The 23,229-nt window shown below is 40.2% G+C and overlaps 2 protein-coding genes across 8 annotated transcripts in view; both read left to right on the plus strand.

The window, feature by feature from the left end:
• The window catches only part of AMER3 (APC membrane recruitment protein 3), a 71,674-nt gene that overhangs the window by 5,682 nt on the left and 42,763 nt on the right, over positions 1 to 23,229 (plus strand). Inside the window, exon 1 of one of the 7 annotated variants that reach the window (XM_070580923.1) lies at positions 3,569 to 3,655. The exons of 3 other annotated variants lie outside the window; for them this stretch is intronic. The gene's annotated coding sequence lies outside the window, so the exon portion shown is untranslated. Of the gene's footprint in view, positions 1 to 3,568; positions 3,656 to 15,787; positions 15,996 to 23,229 lie in introns of those variants that run through there. 3 more of the 7 variants (XM_070580924.1, XM_070580922.1, XM_070580927.1) reach the window with 3 other exon arrangements.
• GPR148 (G protein-coupled receptor 148) lies at positions 1,183 to 4,775 on the plus strand. The gene is given in 6 exon segments (XM_070581097.1): positions 1,183 to 1,239; positions 3,656 to 3,905; positions 3,908 to 3,958; positions 3,961 to 4,032; positions 4,035 to 4,378; positions 4,380 to 4,775. Coding segments are annotated over 6 exon segments (1,170 nt in total).

The following is a 23,229-nucleotide window of genomic DNA, read 5'->3' on the forward strand; positions in this document are numbered from 1 at the left end:
AGAGGCAGGAAGACCATCCAGGAAACTAGTGGATTGAGGATGGAAACAACATGATTTGGAGTGAGACACACATGCTCTGCCACCTATTTGCTGAGTGACCTTGAGAAAATGCATTGACCTTACATGTGCCTCAATTTCCTCATCCTCAGAAGGGTTCCTGAAGATGAAACAATGTGTTAAAAAAGTGCCTGGCACCTAGTAGTTGCAGTATTAGTTCCCTTTGCTTCTCCCTGACACACATGCTCGCAGCCAGCCTGTGATAATGAGGGCCTGGGATGGAGGGTCCCTCCACTGCCTCATTCCTGTAGCCTGGTCACGTGACAAGGCTAGTTGCTGAGGGACATTGTATTGCTGCCAGGAGACCAAGAGGCCCTGTTTAGATCATTCCTTCCAACTGGCTGCCTGTGGGAGCAGCTGTGTGAGTTGGGGAGTCTCAGGGCCATCTCTGCCACCCACCATTGTGCACACCCTCATGCCTCTAAGCTTCATTCTGATACCACAGTAAGTAACTCCTGTCCCACTGCCAACTCTGGGAGACACAGCAGGGGGACTCTACATGTCTTGGGAAAGATGGCTTCTGACTTACCCTAAGTCTTCTTGCAATGTGACCTTAGGCAAGGCACTTTTAACCTCTCTGGGCCTCAGTTTCCCAGCTGGAAACCCTCTTGCCAGCTCTAGGCGCAGCGTGGTGCTCCTCTGGGTCACCAGGCCCATCCCTGCAGGCAGTAGATGCTCCACAGTGAGGCTGTGTGCTGTCACTCTTGGCTCACTCCTCCACAGGGGGCAGGACTTGGGAGCCTGTCCATTTGGCAGTTTGAATAGATTGGCATCGAGTCTTTCGACAGTTTCGGTTTATCTCTAGCTTCCTGGAGTGTGCTTTCTGGCTGGTCCTGGGACAGGGCCAGTCCAGCATCCTGAGGCTTTTTCAGCACCACAAATGGTGAAAATTTTATTTCCCAAGTGATACGTAGCCTCACTAACCTGCGCTGCACACCTGCCCTGTGCCGGCACACAGGTGGTCTCACGGAGCACCCGGCCAGCAGGTGGTCATGATGAGTGTCGAAAAGGGAGGGGGACAGAGCAGTTAAAAGTTGTGGGGACAATGGTCAGAAAGGGGCAGTGCCAGCTCATCCCCATGGTGGCCAGCACATTTCAACCTCCAAGCTGACCCCAGGGGACCCCATGCCTGTGCCGGTCCGCATCCCCAGGAAGGGCAGCTGGGATGCGTGCCCTGGGCAGGTGAGACAAGTAGGGTGCTTCAGATGCTCTGTGGGTCATAAAGTGACTCTCAAGTGTGTGGTGGACTCCTGCTCACACTTAGAGGCTCGCTCATCGTGGGAGTTACTCCCCTCATGTCTCCCTGGAGCTATTTCCTGTCACTGCTATCAGAAGGATTGAGCTCCTAGCCACGTTTTTACTGGGGGGTTGTCATTTAACGGGTGTCCCTCTCCCAGGGAACCTGCATTCTAGAAAAGGTACCAGCAGGGAGCAAGACTGACAGGCAGGGGCTGGGAGGGGCATTCTGCTGGGCTGACAGCAAGAGCGACCTGCCTCCAGCCCAGCTGTGTGGCAGGCAGGGGCCCCCTCAGAACACATGTGTGGGGCAGTGCTCTGTTCCTCTTTGGGCCTGGGGCCAGTAGAAGCGCAAGGGGACACGCTGGGGGGTGCCAGTCCTGGCAGAGGGCTGGGGAGGCATGGTCAGCCCTCTGGCATTGAGGAGGAAGAGGGGGGAAGAAAGTCCTTAGTCTCCACCGTATTCTGCCCTCAAGACACAGGCACTGCTGCTCCTCCTGCAGAGGCTGTAACAGACGCTCACAGAGGGTACATCCCTGGGCTGGGGGGCTATCTGGGGAGCAAGGCCTTTGGCTGGCGCTAAAGGGAGGAGTCACTCATGCTCTAGAAAAGGCCCTGTAGGTGAGAAGAACGAGTCAGGGGTCCGACTCCTAGGTCATCATGCCAGCTGTCCTCGCTCTCCCAGTGTGACAGCCCAGGGCCGCCAGCCTCTCTGGGTCACATCCCTTCACTTCACCCCAGACATGTGCAGGCCGAGAGGCTCAGTCCATGGGCACACTTAGGAAAGAAGCCTTCTGGCAGTGAGTGTCAGCTCCTGGGTAGCCCACCGCAGGCCTCCAGGGCAGGTGCGTTGTCATCATGGACCCCAGCTGGGACCATGGAAGGCCCGAGGGACAAAGTGATTCAACCGGGACCACACAGTTAACGAGAAGAGGCAGAGCCAGTTTCCTCTGAAGTCCTCAGATTCTGCACTGGTGAGAAAGAGAAAGGAGGCAGGCGGTGGGCACCCCATGTGGTCAGAAGCCCATGGCAGAGGGAGGACACAGGGTTCTGGTGTGTCACCCTCTGGTGCTGGTCCAGGTGGCATTCATGAATGCGAGGCTGTGCCGTCTCATGGCTCAGTGTCTAAAATTCCTGCCTCCTTCTGATCCTAAGAGCATTCTGCCTGTGCTCAGGAAAGCACTGGCTCCCTGGCAGGTCCAGCCCCAGGCTAGGCATGGCGTCAGGGCCGGGGCCTGGAGACGGGCTGTGCAGGGGACGGCAGGCAAAGGCCGCAGGGGGCAGGGTCTCGGGAGCACAGAGCAGCGAGCGCAGCTCTTTCTGTGGTCATAACCAGGGGATGTGTGGAATGGAGAATGCGGTGGGAGGTGAAGGCTCACGTGTACCGAGCATTTCCCTCAGGCTACACACTGCACTAGGTACGTTAGCTCTGGATCTTTGCAACATATCCGTGAAGTCTGCAGGGCCAGCATTCACGTTTTGGAGATAAAGCAACAAATGTAGAGAGGTGAGGGAAGCTTCTCAAGGCCGCACAGCAAGGCTCTCCAGTGCGGGCAGCCTGCTCGCCTGAGCTGGAGTACCACCCGCCAGCCTCTCCACTGTGGGCCCCAGCTGAGTGCACAGAACTTGGCACGGCCCTGGACAGCCCATGACATTCCAGCTGCATGAGCCTTCCATTCTCTTCTCTCTCCCCACCTTCCTCTCCTCCCCCGTAGCTTCTATCTGGCCTCTGTCTGCCAGGCCGTGGCAGGGAACTTCCCCCACAGAGGGATCTTACACAAGGGCAGCTGCGTGCTCTCCCACATGTGGTCCTGTGTAGAATGGGTGAGGGACATACACACATATACACGTGGGGTCACCCCGATCTGAGGGCTGTGGCCCAGGGCTCCGTGAGGAAGAGTGTGAGCATATCTGGGCACCTCCAGCCTGCCCATCTCCTGAGACCCCTATCATGTGCAACCAAAGACAGAGGCCAGGCCCTGTGCACAGCCAGGCAATCCTAGCTCGCAGGCACCTGCCCTTCCCTTCTGGCAGGACGGCCTGACTCTGAATCCAATGTGCTGAGCATTCATGGTACACTCCTTGCTAGCCAACCAGACAGGTTTGGGGGACATTTATCAAGAAGTCAGTGACTAACCAGTCATGGCAATGGGCTGATGTATTTAGGTATACCAACACACACATGCAGGCAGGACAGCCAGCAGAGATGTGCATGAATGGGAGAGGCCATGTGTGAGCAGAGGTTTGCATTGTTGTTTCTATTTTTGTTCCACAGTCATTCCTAAGGCCTGCCTGAGCCCAGCATCTCTGCTGAGGAGTGGTGCCATCAGGGCCACTGCAGGGGACAGCCACCTCTGGGCAGGTACAGAACCAACCACCGGTGACAAAGCTTGCCACTGCTTCCAGGAAGCATGGGGGCCAGTGGGCACCTTGCCCCTTGGGCACCACAGCCTGACCAGACTCTGGCTGACTCACCAGCAAGCCCTCCTGCACACCCCAGGCAGCTAGCAGTGCCTCCGTGAGCCTCAGGGACCTCAGCATGCCAGTATCTGTGCTGCTCTGCCTCACCCTTCCCTCGAGCCTCCCGGCTGCAGCTGAGCTGGCTCCAAGCCCCCAGTGACCACCCTGCAGAGCCAGAGGCTGAAGCAGGAGCCCCACTGTCTGCTGTGGCTGATGTCCTGCTCTCAGATCTGGCCTACATTGTCATCCACATGCTCATCTCCTCCAGCAACCTGGGCAGCAAGGCCTGGGCTGCATCACCTGTGGTGTTCTCATAGACGCTGTCGGCGCTGCCCAAAGCAGCACCACACTGTCCTTCATGGCCACTGTGCTACACACCTGCCTGGCAGTCACTCATCCTCTGCACTCACTCTCCTTCATGCCCTGTAAGGCAGCCTGGAAGGCAGTAGACCTCATCTGGCTGGTGGCCTGCTTCTTCCTTACATTTCTCATTTGGCTCAGGGGGTGGCAGGATGCCAGGTGGGAGGAGCGAGGGACCTCATGTATCTTGCAGCTGAGCCTGGGCACGGAGCTAGGCTGTGGCTCTCTGGTCACTGTCACCCACACTTGGATCTTGTGCTTTCTGTGCGAGTTGTCTATGCACAGCTCTCACCACCTACTGCTTCTGGAGGATCTACACAGAGGCCAGGACTCCAGGTGTCTGGGTGCAGGGCTATTACTGGACCAGAGGCACCCTGCTTGACCACACACTGCTAACCACACTGTACGTTAGCCCAGTGGTAGTGTTTCCCTTGGACACTGTGCTGACCAAGCTCCACCACACTGGTGCCAGGCCTCAGGCATGGCTCATGGCAGCCAACAGTGCAGTGCTCATGGTGCTTCCCCATGTCACGCTCCCACATCTGCACACACTCTTGCCACTCGCAGCTGCCGGAGAGCATCTGGGGCCACTTCTCATCAGGAAACACAGTGACAGCTTCACCATTTCTCAGAGCTACAGGCTTCACAGTCTGGCAGTCTGAGGTTAAAAATTACATGTTGGATGCACCAGCATCCAATTATGGCCAACTCCTCAGAACTGTGAAATATAATTGTGGAACAGGACATTTAAGATGACCTCAATTGATGTTTTTCAACATTTCAACAGTTTTTAGGTAGAGAAATCTCTCTTTTATTGCTATTGAAACCCTACTTGAAAAAGGAAGGAAGTAAATGTGACTCAGCAGAGCTCTGGTCAAAGTGAGGGTGAGGTCCTGGCCTGTGCTCTCCAGCGGCTTCCTCTGCACCCACCGTGCCATTGACGGAGTGCCGTTGCTGGCAGACACACAGAAGCCAAAACGGTGCTGAAAGCTGGAACCTGGGAAGTAAGCAGCAGGTCTGCTGAATCGGGGACCATGAGCCTCCAGTTTGGCAGCTGCTCACACTGTGGGAGGGAGGCGAGCAAACCTAGGGCCCACCTATAGGGATGAGTTTCATGGAAACATCTATATAGCTGGGACCCCAAAAGATACAGTGTCAGAACAAGGACAAGTGACGACTATGAGAACAGCAAGGGAACTTGCCTGCCTTGATATTGGTGCCATGCAGAAGAGGAAGAAAATTCCTTGAGAATTTTTAAGCAGAGGCTATCCTTCAGAAAGGATTAGAGCTAGGTTTCAAACTATTTAGTGGTCAAAAAACCCTGCTTTGTGGCTGGTGTGGTTCTTCTGAAGGATCTGAGCTTCCACTCAGGCCTCAAAGAATTTCCACAGTAAAAGAACCTCAGAGAAGATGAGTGGCACTTAGTCAAACCCACAAAGCCACACAGGGAAATTAGGCATCACTAATGAGAGTGAGAAAGAACAAGCCAACAGCATCACACTCCAGCTGTGTGAATCATCAGATACTTGGTTAATACAAAAGTGTTCAATATGTTTTAAGACAGAAAAAACAACATGAAAATATGAGCAATGTGGGGCTGGCCCTGTGGCATAGTAGTTAAGTTTAGAAGAGGCAGAAGTTCACAGGTTTGGATCCTGGATGTGGACCCACACCACTCGTCAGCCACTCTGTGGCAGCATCCCACATAGAAAGTGAAGGAATGTTGGCACAGGTGTTAGCTCAGGGCCAATCTTCCTCAGCAAGAAAAAAAATATGAGTGAGGAATGATATATTTTTAAAATAACCAAACAGCTGAGGAAAAAGATTAGATAGAACTTTTAGAAATAAAAAGTCTAATAATTAGAATGGCAAAAGCTAGGCTAGATTTTATATGGGTTAAACAGTGTATTAGACACAACTGGAGAGAGATTTTGCAAACTGGAAGATAGGTTCGAATAAATTTTCTAAAATTCAGCCCAGAGGGACAAAGAGATGAAAAATATAAAAAAGAGATTAAGAGACCTTGAGGCTAGAATAGAAAATACTAACTTACAGCTAATTTGGGAATATTATAGAGAAAATGTGGAAGGGAAATATTTGAAGAGATAATAGCTGATAATTTTTCAGAATTGTTGGAATATATCAAACCTTAAATCCAAGAACTCCAACCAGTTACAAATAAGATAAATGACAAATAGTCCACCTGAAGCACATCATGTGAAACTGAAGGAAACCAAAGACAAAGACAAGATATTTAAAGCTGGCAGAGGTAAAGGAAAAGGAACAGGAATTAAACTGATAGCTGACTTCTAAAAAAGCAGTGGGAGCCTGAAGTAACGAAAATAATATGGTCAGTGTGATTAGAGACAGGAACGTTGACCTAGAATTCTATATACAGGAAAACGATCTTTTCAGAGAGCAAAATAAAGACAAAATAGAACACAAAATCTGAAAGACAAAATTCCTAGCAACACACATTAAAGAAATTTTAAAGGATGTATTTTTGGCACAAGGAAAATTGTTCCAGATGGAAGGTTTGAGATGTATGAAGAAATGGTGAGAAATAAACATTGAAAACTATGTGCATAAATTTGAACAATCATGGTCTGGTTGACTGTATAAAAGCAATAAAAATATCTAATTTAGGAGTTTAGAAAAAAGAAAAAATATTGTACAAAAATAGCACATGAGTTGGGAGGTATAATGCACCTCGATCATTTCAAAGCTCTAGCAGTCCTCAGGAGGAGGGCAGAAATACTAAGACTTTGCAGAGAAGCATGTTAGAATGCCTGAGGCAACCACTAACAGACTAGACAGAGAAGGTAACTTTCTAAATAATCTATGGAACAAATGAAATGAGTAAGAGAAAAAATAACCCAAAATAAGGCAAGAAAGGAAAAAGTATACAGAAAAGTCAGGACAAATAGCATAAAATAATATGATAGAATCCAAACCACAAATTTAAATGTACTAAAACAATAAATTTAAATGGACTAAAATTTGATGATGGGAAGACTAATGTCAGTTTTCTTTTAAATCAATATATGTAATTTGTAAGAGATAGCCCTAAATAAACAAGAGGGAATGCTTGAAGTAAAAAGATATGAAAGCAAATATTCATTAAATGTAGTCTAATAGAAGAGAGAAAGTTGACTTTAAAGCAAAAAAAGCATTATTAGAGTAAAGAGAGTTGCTGCATAATGAGATAAGGATCCCTTTATCAGAAGGATAGAAAAATTAACACACCTAATAACAGAGGCTGAAAATTTATAAAGCAAAAATTAACAAAATTATGAGGAGAAATTAACAAATCAACCCCGGTAGAGAAGAATTTTAAGAACATCTCTTCCTAATTGATAGATCAAGCAGACAAAATAAATAAGGATGTAGAATTTTGAACAACACAACTGTCAAGCCTGATCAAATGGACAAATTTAGAATATGTCACTCAACAATTGGAGAATACACAGTATATTTAAGCATGCCTGGAATTATTAATAAAAATGACTAGATCCTACTCTGTTAAGCAAGTCTAAGTAAATTTCAAAGAATATATACAAACCACAATGTCTGAGTCCAGTGCACTTAAGTTAGAATTAAACAATAAAAAATAATGAAATAAAATATGCTTGGAAATTTAGAAACCACAGATCTAAGCAACTCATAGACCAAAGACTAATTAATTAATAAAGGAAATTAGAAAATGTTTAGAATTGAATGATGTTAAAAATATTTCATATCAAAATTTATGACATGCCAGCAGAATTCAGAGGAAAATGCATAGTCATATATGGTCTATTCAAAAGGAAAAAGGCTCAAAATTAATGAGCTAGGATCCAGATTAAGAAATTGAAGAAAGAACAACAGGTATATATCAGATAGCTATGGCTGCGTCTCATAGCATCTTTACAAATATGATTAAGGATTCTGAAAAGGGAGGGTTGTCCTGGATTGTCTGGGTGGGCCCAATGCAATCACAAAGGTCCTTACAGGGAAATAAGGAGGCAGGAGAGTGAGAGAAGTAATGACAGAAGCAAGGGTCAGAGAGAGGGAGATTTGAAAATGCTACGCTTTGAAAATGGAGAAGGGGCCACCAACCAAGGAATCTGGGTGATCTGTAGAAGTGGAAAAAGGCAAGGAAATGCATTCTCTACTAGAGCCTCCGGAAGGAACAGCCCTGATATCATCTAGATTTTAACCCAATAAGACCCATTTCTGACCTCTGATCTTCAGAACTGTAAGATAATAAATCTGTACTGTTTTTAACAACTAAGTTTTTGGTAATTTGTTACTGCATCAATGGGAAACTAATACAGTGGGTTTGGTTTGGATGGCTCTTCTCTGCTCCCCAAAATGTCCCGTCTACCACAGGTTAACCGGGGCAGTTCACACAGCAGTGGAAGTTTCCAAGAGAACAAAAGTGCTCAGATGCTTGGCTGTGGCACACCATTACTTCCGCCGCATTCTGCTGGATCAAGAAGAGCACAGCACCACATGCAAGGGGTGAAACAATAGACTCTACCTCTTGACAAGAGGAGCTCCAAATCACATCGTAAGGGATGGAATGTCTTCATAAGAGCAATACTGAGAAGAAAAATTCGAGGGGGGAAAATATTAGGCTTATTGTAGTGATCTGTAACTACCTTGGAAAACAACAAGGTTGAAGATGCCCTTACTCTGTGACCCAGCAACTATATTTCAAGCTAGAGTCCCTAGAGAAACACTTGTCCAGGTACTCCATGTTTATAGCAGCACTGTTACTATTAGCTAAAAATGGAAAACAACCCAAATGACCAGGAATAAGAGAATGAGTAAATGCATTATGGAATATTCACACAATGGAGTACTAGACAGCATTGAAAAACAAATAAATAGGTACACATCAACACGGATGAATCTCGTAAGTATACTGTTATTGGAAAAAGGCAAGTCACAGAAGAATACATCCTTTCTGGTTCCATCAATAGAAAGTACAAAGAAATGGGGAAGCTTAAACAACGTGAAGTTTAGGAATACATGCTTATGTGGGGAAAGTATAAAAGATAGAGAATGTGATCAACACAAAATTCAGCAAAAGGTTATTTCTATGTGGGAGGGAGGAAGATGTGATAGGGCACAACCAGGTACTTCTGAACTATGGTTAAAATATTTTATAAGTAGGATCTACAGTGTTTGTTCCACTTGTTATATTTAAAATTACGTACGGTTTAGATATGCTGTTTAGTGTATAATGTGTCCCAACCAAAGCAATTAATAAAATAGACAAACTACAGTCTCTTCTTCCTCACCCTCCCATCTTTCCACCTCCCTTTGCCTATGAGAAGGTAAACACCTACAGAGGGGAAGGAATGTGCTCAAGGTCACATAACCGTGTACTGAAGACAAGACTTCTGGCTCTCCAGCTCCTGACCGTGTAACTTGCTGGTTTTAGAAGGCCAACAGTTAGTCTGTCAGTGTGGTGGCACTGAGCTTGACTCCCAGGCATGCTCCTCTTCAGTCCTGGTCAAGAGCATAAACTTGTCCTGGGCAACTGTTGTTGGTTGTTATTGGTCCAGAGGTGAGCATGTATCCTAACTTGTCCATCAATGGTGGGAAAGTCTTAGACCAGGAGACAAAACTCTCTCATCTGTGAGCTCAATGGAACCCATCTGTGGACACCAGAACAACAGAGTTCTGAGCTCTCTTGATACGTTTCAGGAAGCTGGAACATCCAGATACTGCTTCCCCTCCCTTACAGCTGGTCCTGCTAGGGTGGGCACATGACTCAGGCCTGCTCAGTGAGATGCCCCCACCCCAGAACTGGAATCAGGAGCCAGTGACAACAGAAGCAGAGATGGGAAGAGCATTTGGCTGCAACATCATCTTCCTGGGCAGCAAAGACCATCCTGTGCCTATGCTTTGTGGTCAGTGGTGCAGACCACTGCCCCATCTAGCCAGTGGCAGGGATGGGGCCATGGTTAGGGCTGGGCTATAGCTACATGGCCTCTGAGCCTGGTTCTGCAGGCCTGCTGGCAATTCTGAGACCTACGCAGGAACTTTCAGTGCATTTTTTCTCTGGATGAACCAGCCAGAGGAGTGTTCTGTTGCTTGTGACTAAGAATATGGATTTACGCAGAATTTGGTACCAGGAAATGGAGGTGTTATAAGATACAGGTTTAAACAAGAGCAAAGAAGACTTGAAGGCTTGGAAACTGTCCTGAAGATTCTACATATAAACTGGACAATTACCCCTACCAATTTATAAATTTAACATAATCCCAATCAATATTTATAACAATATTGCTCTTATGAAAAAAATGATGAACAAGGATAACCAGGAATATTCTGAAAAAGAAGAATAATGAGTGAGCACCAGTATTACCAGAGATAAAGAGCAATGTGGTACTAGGACATGAACAGTCAGGAGAAGAGAACAAAACAGAAAGTCCAGAAATAGTTCTAAATCCTATGACATGCAAGTTATTAAGCTATTGTCTCTCAGCAGAAACTCACTGTTTATACTTCTCTTTGTGACGCTGGGGCTGGGGACCACACTCTCCTTTGCCAGCTAGTCTCCTATTAAGGTCTGCCGAAAAGGTTCACTAGAGAGAGACTAGAGGGCAAGAGGGGGGATTAGATACTGATCCTTCCAGTTTTGCTCCCTGTTCTTATCTGCATCACCTCAACAACAGACCTTCACCTCAGCAGCAGAAATTGGGTCCACTCTTTCAGATTCTCTTTCTTTGTGGTCCCTCAGAAGTGCCTGCACCAGCCACACAGCACCTCTTCCTCAGAGGTCTGAGTTTCAGTGACACAAAACCCATTCTCTGAGCCTCTGGATTCTGATAACCTCAACTGCTTCTCTTTGTCCACAGTCCTTGGGGGGAACCTGCTTCTTTCAGTCATTGTCCCTGTTATTCTCTCAGGGTCCACTCCCACATATTTAAACTTGTTTACACAATTTCTTATATTCAATTATTTATGTTAAAATAATTAGTGTGGTTTTGTTTTTCTGACTGGTCCCTGACAGGTACTAAATGATAGATAGATAGATGGATGGATGGTAAAAGCACCATTTCATATCAGTGGAAAATGATGGATTATTTAATCAATCATATTAGGACACCTGGGAGGCCATCTAGATAAAAACAAATTTCACATGAAACAAATATTTAAATATAAAAATAAAACCATAAAAGGTAGTAGAATTTGTTATAATCTCAGAGTGGGGAAGACCTTTCTAAATGGGATACCGAACTCAGAAGTGTTACAAGGAAGTTAATACTTACAAGGAAGTATTAATTGATTTACCCATCTAAAACTATAAAATTCTACAAAAAGAAAAAATTCCGTAAGTGAAGTAAAAAGATAAATAGAGAATTGTAATAAAATATTTGCCACTGCTATCAAAAAGGGCTAGTTTCCTTAAAATATAAAGTCAATAAGTTTAAAGGTAAATAGCCAATTAAAATTGCCAAAGCAATACACAGAGTCCTCACAAAAGGAAATAGTCATGGTTCATAAACATATGAAAACGCACTTGACCTCACTCATAAAATAGAAATGAAAAATAAAACCACAGAGACATAATATTTCTCACTTATTGATTTGGTAAAAATCCAGTAAGTTTAAGAATACTTTCTGTTGACAAGAGTGTGATAAGCATAGCTTGTGAGAATGTCAATTGTTCTAACCTCTGGGGAGGGCAATTTGCAATAACTAACAATGTTTTAAATGCACAGAGTAATAACTCTGTGCTAGATACCATATCGTCTTGCCCATTTTACAGATTAGGAAAGTGAAGCACAGAGAATTTAAACACTTTCTGCAATATCACAGATCTAATAAGTGGTAGACAGTAAGGAGATTGAAACAGAAATCAGAAACCTCCCAAAAAATAAGACTTCAGGACCAGATGGCTTCCCTGGTGAATTCTACAAACATTCAAAGAAGACTTAATACCTATCCTAATCAAACTCTTCCAAAAAATTGAAGAGGAGGGGAGGCTTCCTAACTCATTCTATAAAGCCAATGTTACTGTGATACCAAAACCAGACAAGAATAACATGAAAAAAGAAAATTAGAAGTCAATATCACTGATGAATATTGATGCAAAAATCTTCAACAAAATACTGGCAAATCAAATACAACAATACATTAAAAAGATCATACACCATCACCAAGTGGGATTTATTCCAGGATGGTTCAACATCCACAAATCTATCAACATGATACACCACATTAAAAAAATGAAGAATAAAAATCACATGATCATCTCAATAGATACAGAGAAAGCATTTAACAAGATACAGCATCCATTTGTGATAACTCTGAATAAAATGCATATGGAAGGAAAGTACCTCAACACAATAAAGGCCATATATGACAAACCCACAGCCAGTATCATTCTCAATGGAGAAAAACTGAAAGCTATCCCTCTAAGACCAGCAACCAGACAAGGATGCCCACCCTCACCACTCTTATGTAACGGTGTTTTGGAAGTCCTAGCCAGAGCAATCAGGAGAGAAAAAGAAATAAAACGGTTCCAAATTGGAAAGGAAGATATGAAACTGTCACTATTTGCAGATGACATGATTTTATATGCAGAAAACCCTAAAGAATCCACAAAAAAACCTTAGAAATAATAAACAAAATGGTAAAGCTGCAGGATACAAAATCAACATACAAAAATCAGTTGAGTTTCTATACACTAACGAGGTAGCAGAAAGAGAAATTATGAATACAATCTCATTTACGATTGCAACAAAAAGAATAAAGTATCTAGGAATAAACTTAACCAAAGAGGTAAAAGAGCTGTATCCTGAAATTATAAAATATTGTTGAAAGAAATTGAACAATACACAAAGAAATGGAAAGGTATTCCATGCTCTTGGGTTGGAAGAATTAACATAGTTAGGAAGTCCCTTACTTCCTAAAGCAATCTGCAGATTCAGTGAAATCCCTATCAAAGTTCCAATAACATTTTTCCCAGAAATAGAACAAAGAATGCTAAAATTTATATAAAACAACAAAAGACCCAGAATAGACAAAGGAATCCTGAGAAAAAGAACAAAGCTGGAGATATCACTCCCCCAGTTTCAAAATATACTACAAAGCTATAGGAACCCAAACAGCATGGTACTGGCACAAAAACAGACACACAGATCAATGGAAAAGAATTGAGAGCCAAGAAATAAACCCACATATCTACGGACAGCTAACTTTTGACAAGGGCGCCAAAAACATACAATGGAGAAAGAAAAGTCTCTTCAACAAGTGGTGTTAGGAAAACTGGGCAGCCACATGCAAAAGAACGAAAGTAGACCATTTATCTTACACCAAGCACAAAAATTAACTCAAAATCGATTAAAGACTTGAATGTAACACCTGAAACCATGAAACTTCTAGAAGAAAACATAGGCAGTATACTCTTCAACATCAGTCTTAGCAGCATATTTTCAAATACTATGCCTGACTGGGCAAGGGAAACAGTAGAAAAAATAAGCAAATGGCACTACATTAAACTAAAAAGCTTCTGCACAGCAAAGGAAACCATCAACAAAATGAAACAACAAACTAACAATTTAGAAGATATTTGCAAACCACATATCTAAGAGATTAATCTCTAAAATATATAAAGAATTCATGTATCTCAACAACAACAAAACAAACAACCCAATTTAAAAATGGGCAAAAGTTCTGAACAGACTTTTCTCCAAAGAAGATATCAAAATAGTCAAAAGGCACATGAAAAGATGTTCAACATCATTAACTATCAAGGAAATGCAAATCAAAACTACAAAGAAATATCACCTCACACCTGTCAGAATAATTAACAAGACAGGAAACAACAAGTGTTAGAGAAGATGTGGAGAAAAGGGAACCCTCGTACACTGCTTGTGGGAGTGCAAACTGGTGCAGCCACTATGGAAAACAGTAGGGAGATTCCCCCCAAAATTAAGTATAGAACTACCATATGATCCAGCTATTCCACTTCTGGATATTTATCCAAAGAACATGAAAACATGAAAGCATAAAGATACTTGCACCCCCATGCTCTTTGCAGCATTATTCACAGTAGCCAAGACTTGAGGCAACCTAGGTGCCCATCAAGGGACGAATGGATAAAGATGTGGTATATACACACAAATGAATACTTAGTCGTAAAAAATTATAAAATCCGGCCATTTGTGACAACATGGATGGAACTTGAGGGTATTATGCTAAGCGAAATAAGTCAGATGGAGAAAGTCAGATACTGTATGATCTCACTCATAAACAGAAGATAAAAACAAAGACAAACAAGCACATAGAGACAGAGATTGGATTAGTGGTTACCATAGGGGAAGGCGGAGGGAGGAGGGTGAAAGGGGTGATTATGCACATGTGTGTGGTGATGGATTGTAATTAGTCTTTGGGCAGTGAGCATGATGTAATCTACACAGAATTCAAAATATATTAGGATGTACAACTGAAATTTATACAATGTTATAAGCCAATGTTACTGCAATAAAAAGAAAATAAAAAAAGAAAAAGTAAATGTAAATAAATAAATCTAATAGCTCAATCAGAGTGTAATAAAAGATAGGCTTTCTGATCTAAGAATCTAACCCTCTAGGAAATAAGAATGTATTTAAATGAACTCCTAAAAAGAAAAAGTAGGTATTTAGTTAAAAAATAATAATAATAAGTGGTAGAATTGGGAGTCAAATTCAGGGAGTCTGGCACTAAATGACATACTCACAAATACTATACCATATGAGTGTTTTACTCACACACATGACCCAGGTATTCTAGTCTTAGTTATTTATCCTACAGCTATAATTGCATATGCACATGTTATATATGTATGTATGTATGTATTTGTGATATAATTCACCCACAACATTGCAAGTGTTTAAGGTGTACAACATGTTGATTAGATACATTCATATATTGCTATATGATTACCAATACAGCTTTAGCTAACACCTCTGTCACAACACATAATTATTATTTCTTTTTGTGGTGAGAACATTTAAGATCTGGTCTCAGCAATTTTGCAGTATATAATACAGTACTGTTAACTGTAATCACTGTGCTGTGCCTTAGATCTCCAGAAATTACTTTCTTCTAGTTGCCAGTTTGTACCCTTTAACAACCTCTTCCCAATTTCTCCACCCTGCAGCCCTGGTAACCAACATTCCCTTCTCTGTTTCTACAACTTCATCTCTTTTGAATTCTACACATGGGTGTTATCATACAATTTTGGTCTTTTCTTTGTCTAACTTATCTCACTAAACATAATGTCCTCAAGGTCCATTCATGTTGTTTCAAGTGGCAGAACTTTCTTCTTTTTTATAGCTAAATAATATTCCTTGTGTGTATGTGTATACGTGTGTGTGTATGTGTCTATACCACATTTTATTTATCTATTCATCCATTAAAAAACAAAATTCAACTGAGTAAATTTGAAGATTTAATAGACTTCGTTAAATGATTCATGAATCAGGCAGCATCTCATCTGGCAAGCAGAGAGATCCTTAGGGATTACAAAACATGGAAGGCTTTTATAGTAAGGAGGGTGGGACAAGCACAGGAAGTTGTCAGCAAGGAAACAATGAAAGTTCATTGGAGGAAAGCAAAAGTTCAGGTGATGACAGCTTCCCGTTGGCTGCGCTGCAGCATTTTCCATTGGTTGGGCTTGTTGCTGGGCAACAAGGAAGTCTTGGAGTTAGGAAGGCCTGTAGAGGGAGCTCTCACAACGTACAACTTGTGGTCAATTATAGACCCCAAAAGAAAGAGATTAGTTACTGACACCAACAGGAATACATGCACCTTGCACTCCCAAACGATAAGTGCAACTAATTTACTACTCCAGTAGGAGAAAGAAAGACTTCCTTCTTGCCCAGCAACAAGCCCAGGTAATGGAAAATGTCTTCTTTAATCTATTTTAAGTTAATTTTTGTGGGTGGTCTAAGATAGGGTTTCAATTTCTTTTTTTTTGCATAGGATTGCCCAGTTTTCCCAGCACCATTTATTGTAGAGACTTTCCTTTCCCCATTGAGTATTCTTGACTCCCTTGTTAAATATTAATTGCTTGTATATGCAGGGGTTTATTTCTGGGCTCTCTATTCTGTTCCACTTGTCTGCTTGTCTATTTTTATGCCAGTACCATACTGTTTTAGTTACTATAGCTTCGACATATAGTTTGAAATCAGGAAGTATGATGCCTCTGGCTTTGCTCTTGTTTCTCATGGTTGAGTTTGGCTACTCAGGGTCTTTTGTGGTTCCAAACAAATTTTAGGATTATTTTTTCTATTTGTGTGAAAAATGCCATCGGAATTTTGATAGGAATGCATTGATTTATAGAAGGTCTTGGATAGCCTGGACATTTTAACAATATTAATTCTTCTGATCCATGAACATGGGTTATATTTCCATTTGTTTGTGTCTACTTCAATTTCTTTCATCAAAGTCTTGCAGTTTTCATCGTACAGAGCTTCACTTCCTTGTTAAATTTATTCCTAAGTATTTTATTGTTTTTGTTGCTATTGTGAATGGGATAGATATTTATTTTTCAGGCATTTCATTGTTAGTGTATGAAAAAGCAGTTGATATGCAGTTGATATCTGTATGTTGATTTTATATCCTGCAACTTTACTGAATTTGTTGATTAGTTCTAACATTTTTTGATGGAATCTTTAGGATTTTCTGTATAAGATCATATCAACTACAAATAACAACAATTTTACACCTTTTCCTATTTGGATTCTTTTTATTTCTTAGTCTTGCCTTATTGTTCTAAGACTTCCACTGCTATGTTGAATAAGAGTGGTGAGAATGGGCACCCTTGTCTTGTTCCTGATTTTAGAGGAAAAGCTTTCAATCTTTCACCATTGAGTAGGATGTTAGTATATTGAGGTATGTTCTTTCTACACCCAATATGCTGAGAGGTTTGTTTTTTATCATGAACGTATGTTGTATTTTGTCAAGAACTGTCTGAGTCTATTGAAATGATCATATTTATTTCATTTCATTCTGTTAATGTGGTGTATCACATTGATTGCTTTGCAGATGTTGGAGCATCCTTGAATTCCAAGGATAAATACCACCTGGTCATTCTGTATGATTTGTTTAATGTATTATTGAACTCAGTTTGCTAATATTTTTTGAGAATTTTTGCATATGTATTCATCAGGAATATTGGTCTATAGTTTTCTTTTTTTGTAGTGTCCTTATCTGAGTTTGGTATCAGGGTAATGCCTGCCTTGTAAAATGAGTTAGAGATTGTTCCTTCCTCTTCAATTTTTTGGAAAAGTTTGAGAAAGATTGGCATTAATTTTTCTTTAAATGTTTGGTAAATTCACCAGTGAAGCCATCTGGTCCCAAACTCCTCTGTGCTAGGAAGTTTTAGATTACTGATTCTATATCCTTACTCATTAGTGGTCTGTTTGGATTTTCTATTTCTTCATGCTTCAGTTTTGGTACATTGTATGTTTCTAGTAATTTATCCATTTCTTGTAGGTTATCCAATTTTTAGGCATATAACTCATAGTAGGCACAGTTCATAGTAGTCTCATATAATCCTGTGTATCTCTGTGGTATCACTTGTAATGTCTCCTCTTTCATTTCTGATTTTGTTTATTTGAGTCTTCTCCTTTTTTTTTCTTAGTCACTTAAAGGTTTGTCAATTTTGTTTATTTTTTTTTGAAAAACCCACTCAGTTTTATTAATCTTTTCTATAATTTTTCTGGTCTCTATTTTATTTATTTCTCTCCAGTCTTTATTTCCTTCCTTTACTAACTTTGAGCTTAATTTCTTCTCTTTTTTTACTTCCTTGAGGTGTAAGTTAGGTTGTTTTTTTGAAATCTTTCTGTTCTCTTAATATATGCATTTATTACTATAAATGTCCCTCTCAGGACTAGTTTTGCAGTATCCCATAGCTTTTTGTGTGTTGTGTTTTTATTTTTATTTGGTTCAAGATATTTTTTGATTTTCCTTTTGATTTATTCCGTTACCCATTGGTTGTTTAGTTTCCACGTGCTTGTAAATTTTCCAGCTCTTCTCTCATTGTTGATTTCTAGTTTAATATCATCATGGTCAGAAAAGATACTTGGTATTATTTCAATCTTCTTAAGTTTCCTGAGATTTGTTTTGTGACCCATCATATGCTCTATCCTGGAGAATGTTCCAGCTGAAGTTGAGAAGAATGTGTATTCTGCTTCTGTTCTTTTTTAAATTGTATCAGTTTCAGGTGTAAAGCTGTATAATTCAGCATCTGTCTATGCTACAAAGGTGATCACTGTTGTAAGTCTAGTCACCATCCATCACCATACAATTGCCCCTCTTCACTCATTTTGCCCATCTCCAGCCCCCTTCCCCTCTGGTAACCACTAATCTGTTCTCGGTATCTATGAGTTCTTTTTTGTGTTATTTTGTATGTTCATTTGATTTTTTTAGATTCCACATATGAGTGAAATCATGTGATATTTGACTTTCTCCATCTGATTTATTTCACCTAGCATAATACCCTCAAGATCCATCCATGGTGTCACAAATGACAACATTTCATTCTTTTTTATGGCTGAGTAGTACTCCATATATATACATTCATCCACCTTTGGACACAGGGTGTTTCCACATCTTGACTATTGTAAATAATGGCACAATGAACATAGGTGTGAGTATGTCTTGTCAAATTAGTGTTTTCAAGTTCTTTGGATAAATATCCAGAAGTGGAATTCCGGATTCTATGGTAGTTCTATTTTTAATTTCTTGAGGGTCCTCCATACTGTTTTCCACAGTGGATACACCAATTTACATTCCCACCAATGGTGTGCAAGTGTTCTCTTTTCTCCACATCCTCTCCAATACCTGTTATTGCCTATCTTTTTGATAATTGCCATTCTAACAGGTGTGAGGTGATAATCTCACTGTGATTTTCATTTGTATTTCCCTGATGGTTAGTGATGTTGAGCATCTTCTATGTGCTTGTTGGCCATCTGTATGTTCTTTGGAAAATGCCTATCCAGGTCCTCTGCCCATTTTTAAATTGAATTGCCTGTTTTTTTGATATTGAGTTGTATGAGTTCTTTATATATTTTGGATATTAATCACTTATTGGATGTATCATTTGCAAATATCCTCTCCTATTCAGTTGTTCATCTTTTCGTTTCCTTGATAGTTTCCTTCACCGTGCAAAAGCTTCTCAATTTGATGTAGTCCTATTTGTTTATTTTGCTTTTGTTGCCCTTGTCTGAGGAGACAGATCCAAAAAAATATCTCTTAGACTGATGTCAAAGAGCTGACTGCCTATGTCTTCTTCCAGAAGTTTTATTATTTCAGGTCTTACATTCAAGTCTTTAATCCATTTTGAGTTTCTTTTCGTATATGGTATAAGATAGTGACCTAGCTTCGTTCTTTTGTATGTAGCAGTCCAGTTTTCACAGTACCATTTATTGAAGAGAATGTCTTTTCCCCTTTGTATTTGTGCCTCATTTGTCATAGATTAGTTGACCATACAAGTGTGGCTTTATTTCTGGGCTCTCAATTCTGTTCCATTGATCTATGTGTCTGTCTTTTTGCCTGTCATACTGTTTTGATTGCTAAAGCTTTGTAGTATAGTTTGACTTCAGGGATCATGATTCCTCCAGCTCTGTTCTCCTTTTTTAAGACTGCTTTGGCTATTTGGGGTCTTTTGTGGTTCCATACAAGTTTTAGGATTATTTATTCTAGTTCTGTGAAAAATACCATTCATATTTTGATAGAGATTGCATGGAATCTGTATACTGCTTTGGGTTACATGGAATTTTTAAGATATTAATTCTTACAATTCATGGGAACAATATAACTTTCCATTTATTTGTGTCACCTTCCATTTCTTTCATTGATGTCTTATAGTTTTCAGGATACAAGTCTTTTACCTCCTTGGTTAAGCTTATTCCTAGGTATTTTATTCTTTTTGATGCAATTGTAAGTGGAATTGTTTTCTTAATTTCTCTTTCAGATAGTTTGTTATTAGTCTATAGAAATGTAACAGGTTTTGTACATTAATTTTTTATCCTGAAACTTTACTGACTTCATTTAGTAATTCTAACAGTTTTCTTTGAAGATTCTTTAGGGTTTTCCTGTCATTTGCAAATAGTGACAGTTTCACTTCTTTTTTTCCAGTTTGGTTGACTTTTACTTTTTTTTCTTGCTTAGTTGCTGTGGCTAGGACTTCCAACACTATGTTAAATAAAAGTGGCAAGAGTAGGCATCCTAGTCTTATTCCTGATCTTAGAGGAAAAGCTTTCAGCTTTCATCATTGAGTATGATGTTGGCTGTGGGATTGTCATATATGGCCTTTCTTATGTTGAGGTGCATTTCCCCTATACTCACTTTGTTGAGAGTTTTTATCATAAATTGATGTTGAATTTTGTCAATGCTTTTTATGCATCTATTGAGATGATCATATGATTTTTATCCTCCGCTTGTTTAATGTGGTGTATCACATTGATTGATTTATAGATGTTGAACCATCCTTCCAATGCTGGAATAAATACCACTTGATTATGGTGTATGCTCCTTTTAATGTATTGTTGAATTCAGTTTGCTAATATTTTGTTGAGGATTTTTATATCTATATTCATCAAGGATATTTGCCTCTAATTTTCTTTTTTTGTGGTGTCTTTGTCTGGTTTTGGTATCAAGGTAATGCTGGCTTCATAAATTGTGTTTAAAAGCTTTCCTTCCTCTTCAAATTTTTAGAAGAGATTGAGAAAGATTGGTATTAAAACTTTTTTGAATGTTTTGTATAATTCACCAGTGAAGCCATCTGGTCCTGGACTTTTGATTGTTACTAGGTTTTTTATCACTGTTTCAATCTTTTTACTAGCAATTGGTCTATTCAGATTTCCTATTTCTTAATGATTTAGTCTTGGAAGATTGTATGTTTCTAGGAATTTATCCATTTCTTCTACGTTGTCCAATTTGTTGGTATATCACTGTTTTGGCAGTCTCTTATGATCTTTCATACTTTGGGGGTATCAGTTGTAACTTCTCTTTCATTTCTGATTTTATTTATTTGAGCTCTCTCTCTAAGTCTAGTTAAAAGTTTGTTGATTTTGTTTATCTTTACAAAGAACCAGCTCTTAGTTTCACTGATCTTTTCTATTGTTTTCTTAGTCTGTATTTTATCTTGCTCTGATTTTTATTATTTCCTTCTACTAGTTTTGGGCTTCATTTGCTTTTTTTCTTCTTTCAGTTGCTTTAGGTGTAAAGTTAGGTTGTTATTTAAGATTTTTCTTGTTTTTTGATGTAGGCCCGTATTGCTACAAAATTCCCTCTTATGATCCCATAGATTTTGATGTGTCTATTTTTGTTTTGTCTCTAAGTATTTTTTTACTTCTTTGATTTCTTTGATGACTCATTGGTTGTTCAGCAACATGTGTTTTAGTCTCCACGATTTTCTGACTTTTCACATTTTCTTCCTGTAATTGATTTCTAGTTGTGGTTCATTGTGGTTGGAAAAGGTGCTTGATATAATTTCAATCTTCTTGAATTTGTAGAGACTTGCTTTGTGGCCTAGCATGTAACCTATCCTGGAAAATGTTCCATGTGGGCTTGAGAAGAATCTGTATTTTGCTGCTTTTGGATGCAATGTTCTGTACATGTCTATTAAGTCCATTTGGTCTAATGTGTCATTTATGCTGATGTTTCCTCATTGATATTCTGTCTGGACGATCTACCCACAATGTAAGTGAAGTGTTAAAGTGTCCTGCTATTACCATATTGATTCTAAATTCTCCCTTTAGGTCCATTAATATTTGCTTTATGTGCTTTTGTGCTTCAGTGCACGTGTATTTATAAATGTTATATCTTCTTGCTGGATAGATCCCTTTATCATTATGTAATGTCCTTTTTTGTCTCTTGTTAGTCTTTGTTTTAAAGTCTATTTTTTTCACATATGAGTATAGTCATACCAGCTTTCTTTTCATTTCCATTTGCGTGGAATATCTTTCTCCATCCCTTCACTTTCTGTCTGTGTGTCCTTACTTCTGAAGTGAGCCTCTTGTAGGCAGCCTGTAGATATGTCTTGTTTTTTAATCCATCCAGCCACTCTATGTCTTTTGGTTGTAAATTTAGTGTTCTTACACTTAAAGTAATTATTCACAAATCTGTACATATTGATAGATATGAAAACAATTTATTAATTGTTTTCTGGCTGTTTTTAGTAGTTCCTCTCTGTTCCTTTCTTCTCTTTCTCTCTTCCCTTGTGGTTTTATGACTTTATGTTGTGTTTAGATTCCTTTTTCATTTTCTTTTGTGTATTTACTCTAAGTTTTTCCCTTTTAGTTACCATTTGGTTCACATATAACCTCTTATGTAAATAGCAGTCTGTTTTAAGTTGATAGAAACTTAAATCTGAACACGTTCCAAACTTTACCTTTTTACTACCCCCCAATTTATATTTTGATGTCACACTGAACATCTTTTGCTTTTATACAACTATTTGTTGTAATTTCAGTTAACTTTACTACTTTCATCTTTTAATCTTCATGGTTACTGTACATATAATTGATTTACTACCTTTACGTGTGATTGATTTATATTTCCCTTTTCCAGTGAGATTTTTACTTTCATGTTTTCTTATTATTAATTAGTGCCATTTCTTTTCAGCTTAAAGAATTTCCTTTACCATTTCTTGTAAGGCCAGTTTAGTGGTGATGAACTCCTCTAGCTTTTGCTTGTCTGGAAAAAATCTCTCCTTCAATTCTGAATGATAACCTTGCTGGGTAGAGTACTCTTGGTTGAAAGTTTTTTCCTTTCAGCACTTTGACTGTATCATGCCACTTCCTTCTGACTTGTAGAGTTTCTGCTAAAAAATCTGCTGATAGCCTTATGGAGTTTCTCTTGTATGTTACAAGTTGTTTTTCTCTTGCTGCTTTTAGGGTTCTCTCTTTATCCTTAGCTTTTGCCATTTTAATTATAATGTGTCTTGGTGTGGGTCTCTTTGAGTTGATTTTATTTGGAAATCTCTGGGCTTCCTGAACCTGGATGTCTGTTTTCTTCCTCAGATGAGGGAGGTTTTTAGCCATTATTTCTTCAAATAATTTTTCTGGCTCTTTCTCCCTCTTCTTCTTGTTCTGGGATCCCCTATAATGCAAATGTTAT

This window comes from Equus przewalskii, chromosome 17 (assembly GCF_037783145.1).
Source record: "Equus przewalskii isolate Varuska chromosome 17, EquPr2, whole genome shotgun sequence".
NCBI classification, from domain to species: domain Eukaryota; kingdom Metazoa; phylum Chordata; class Mammalia; order Perissodactyla; family Equidae; genus Equus; species Equus przewalskii.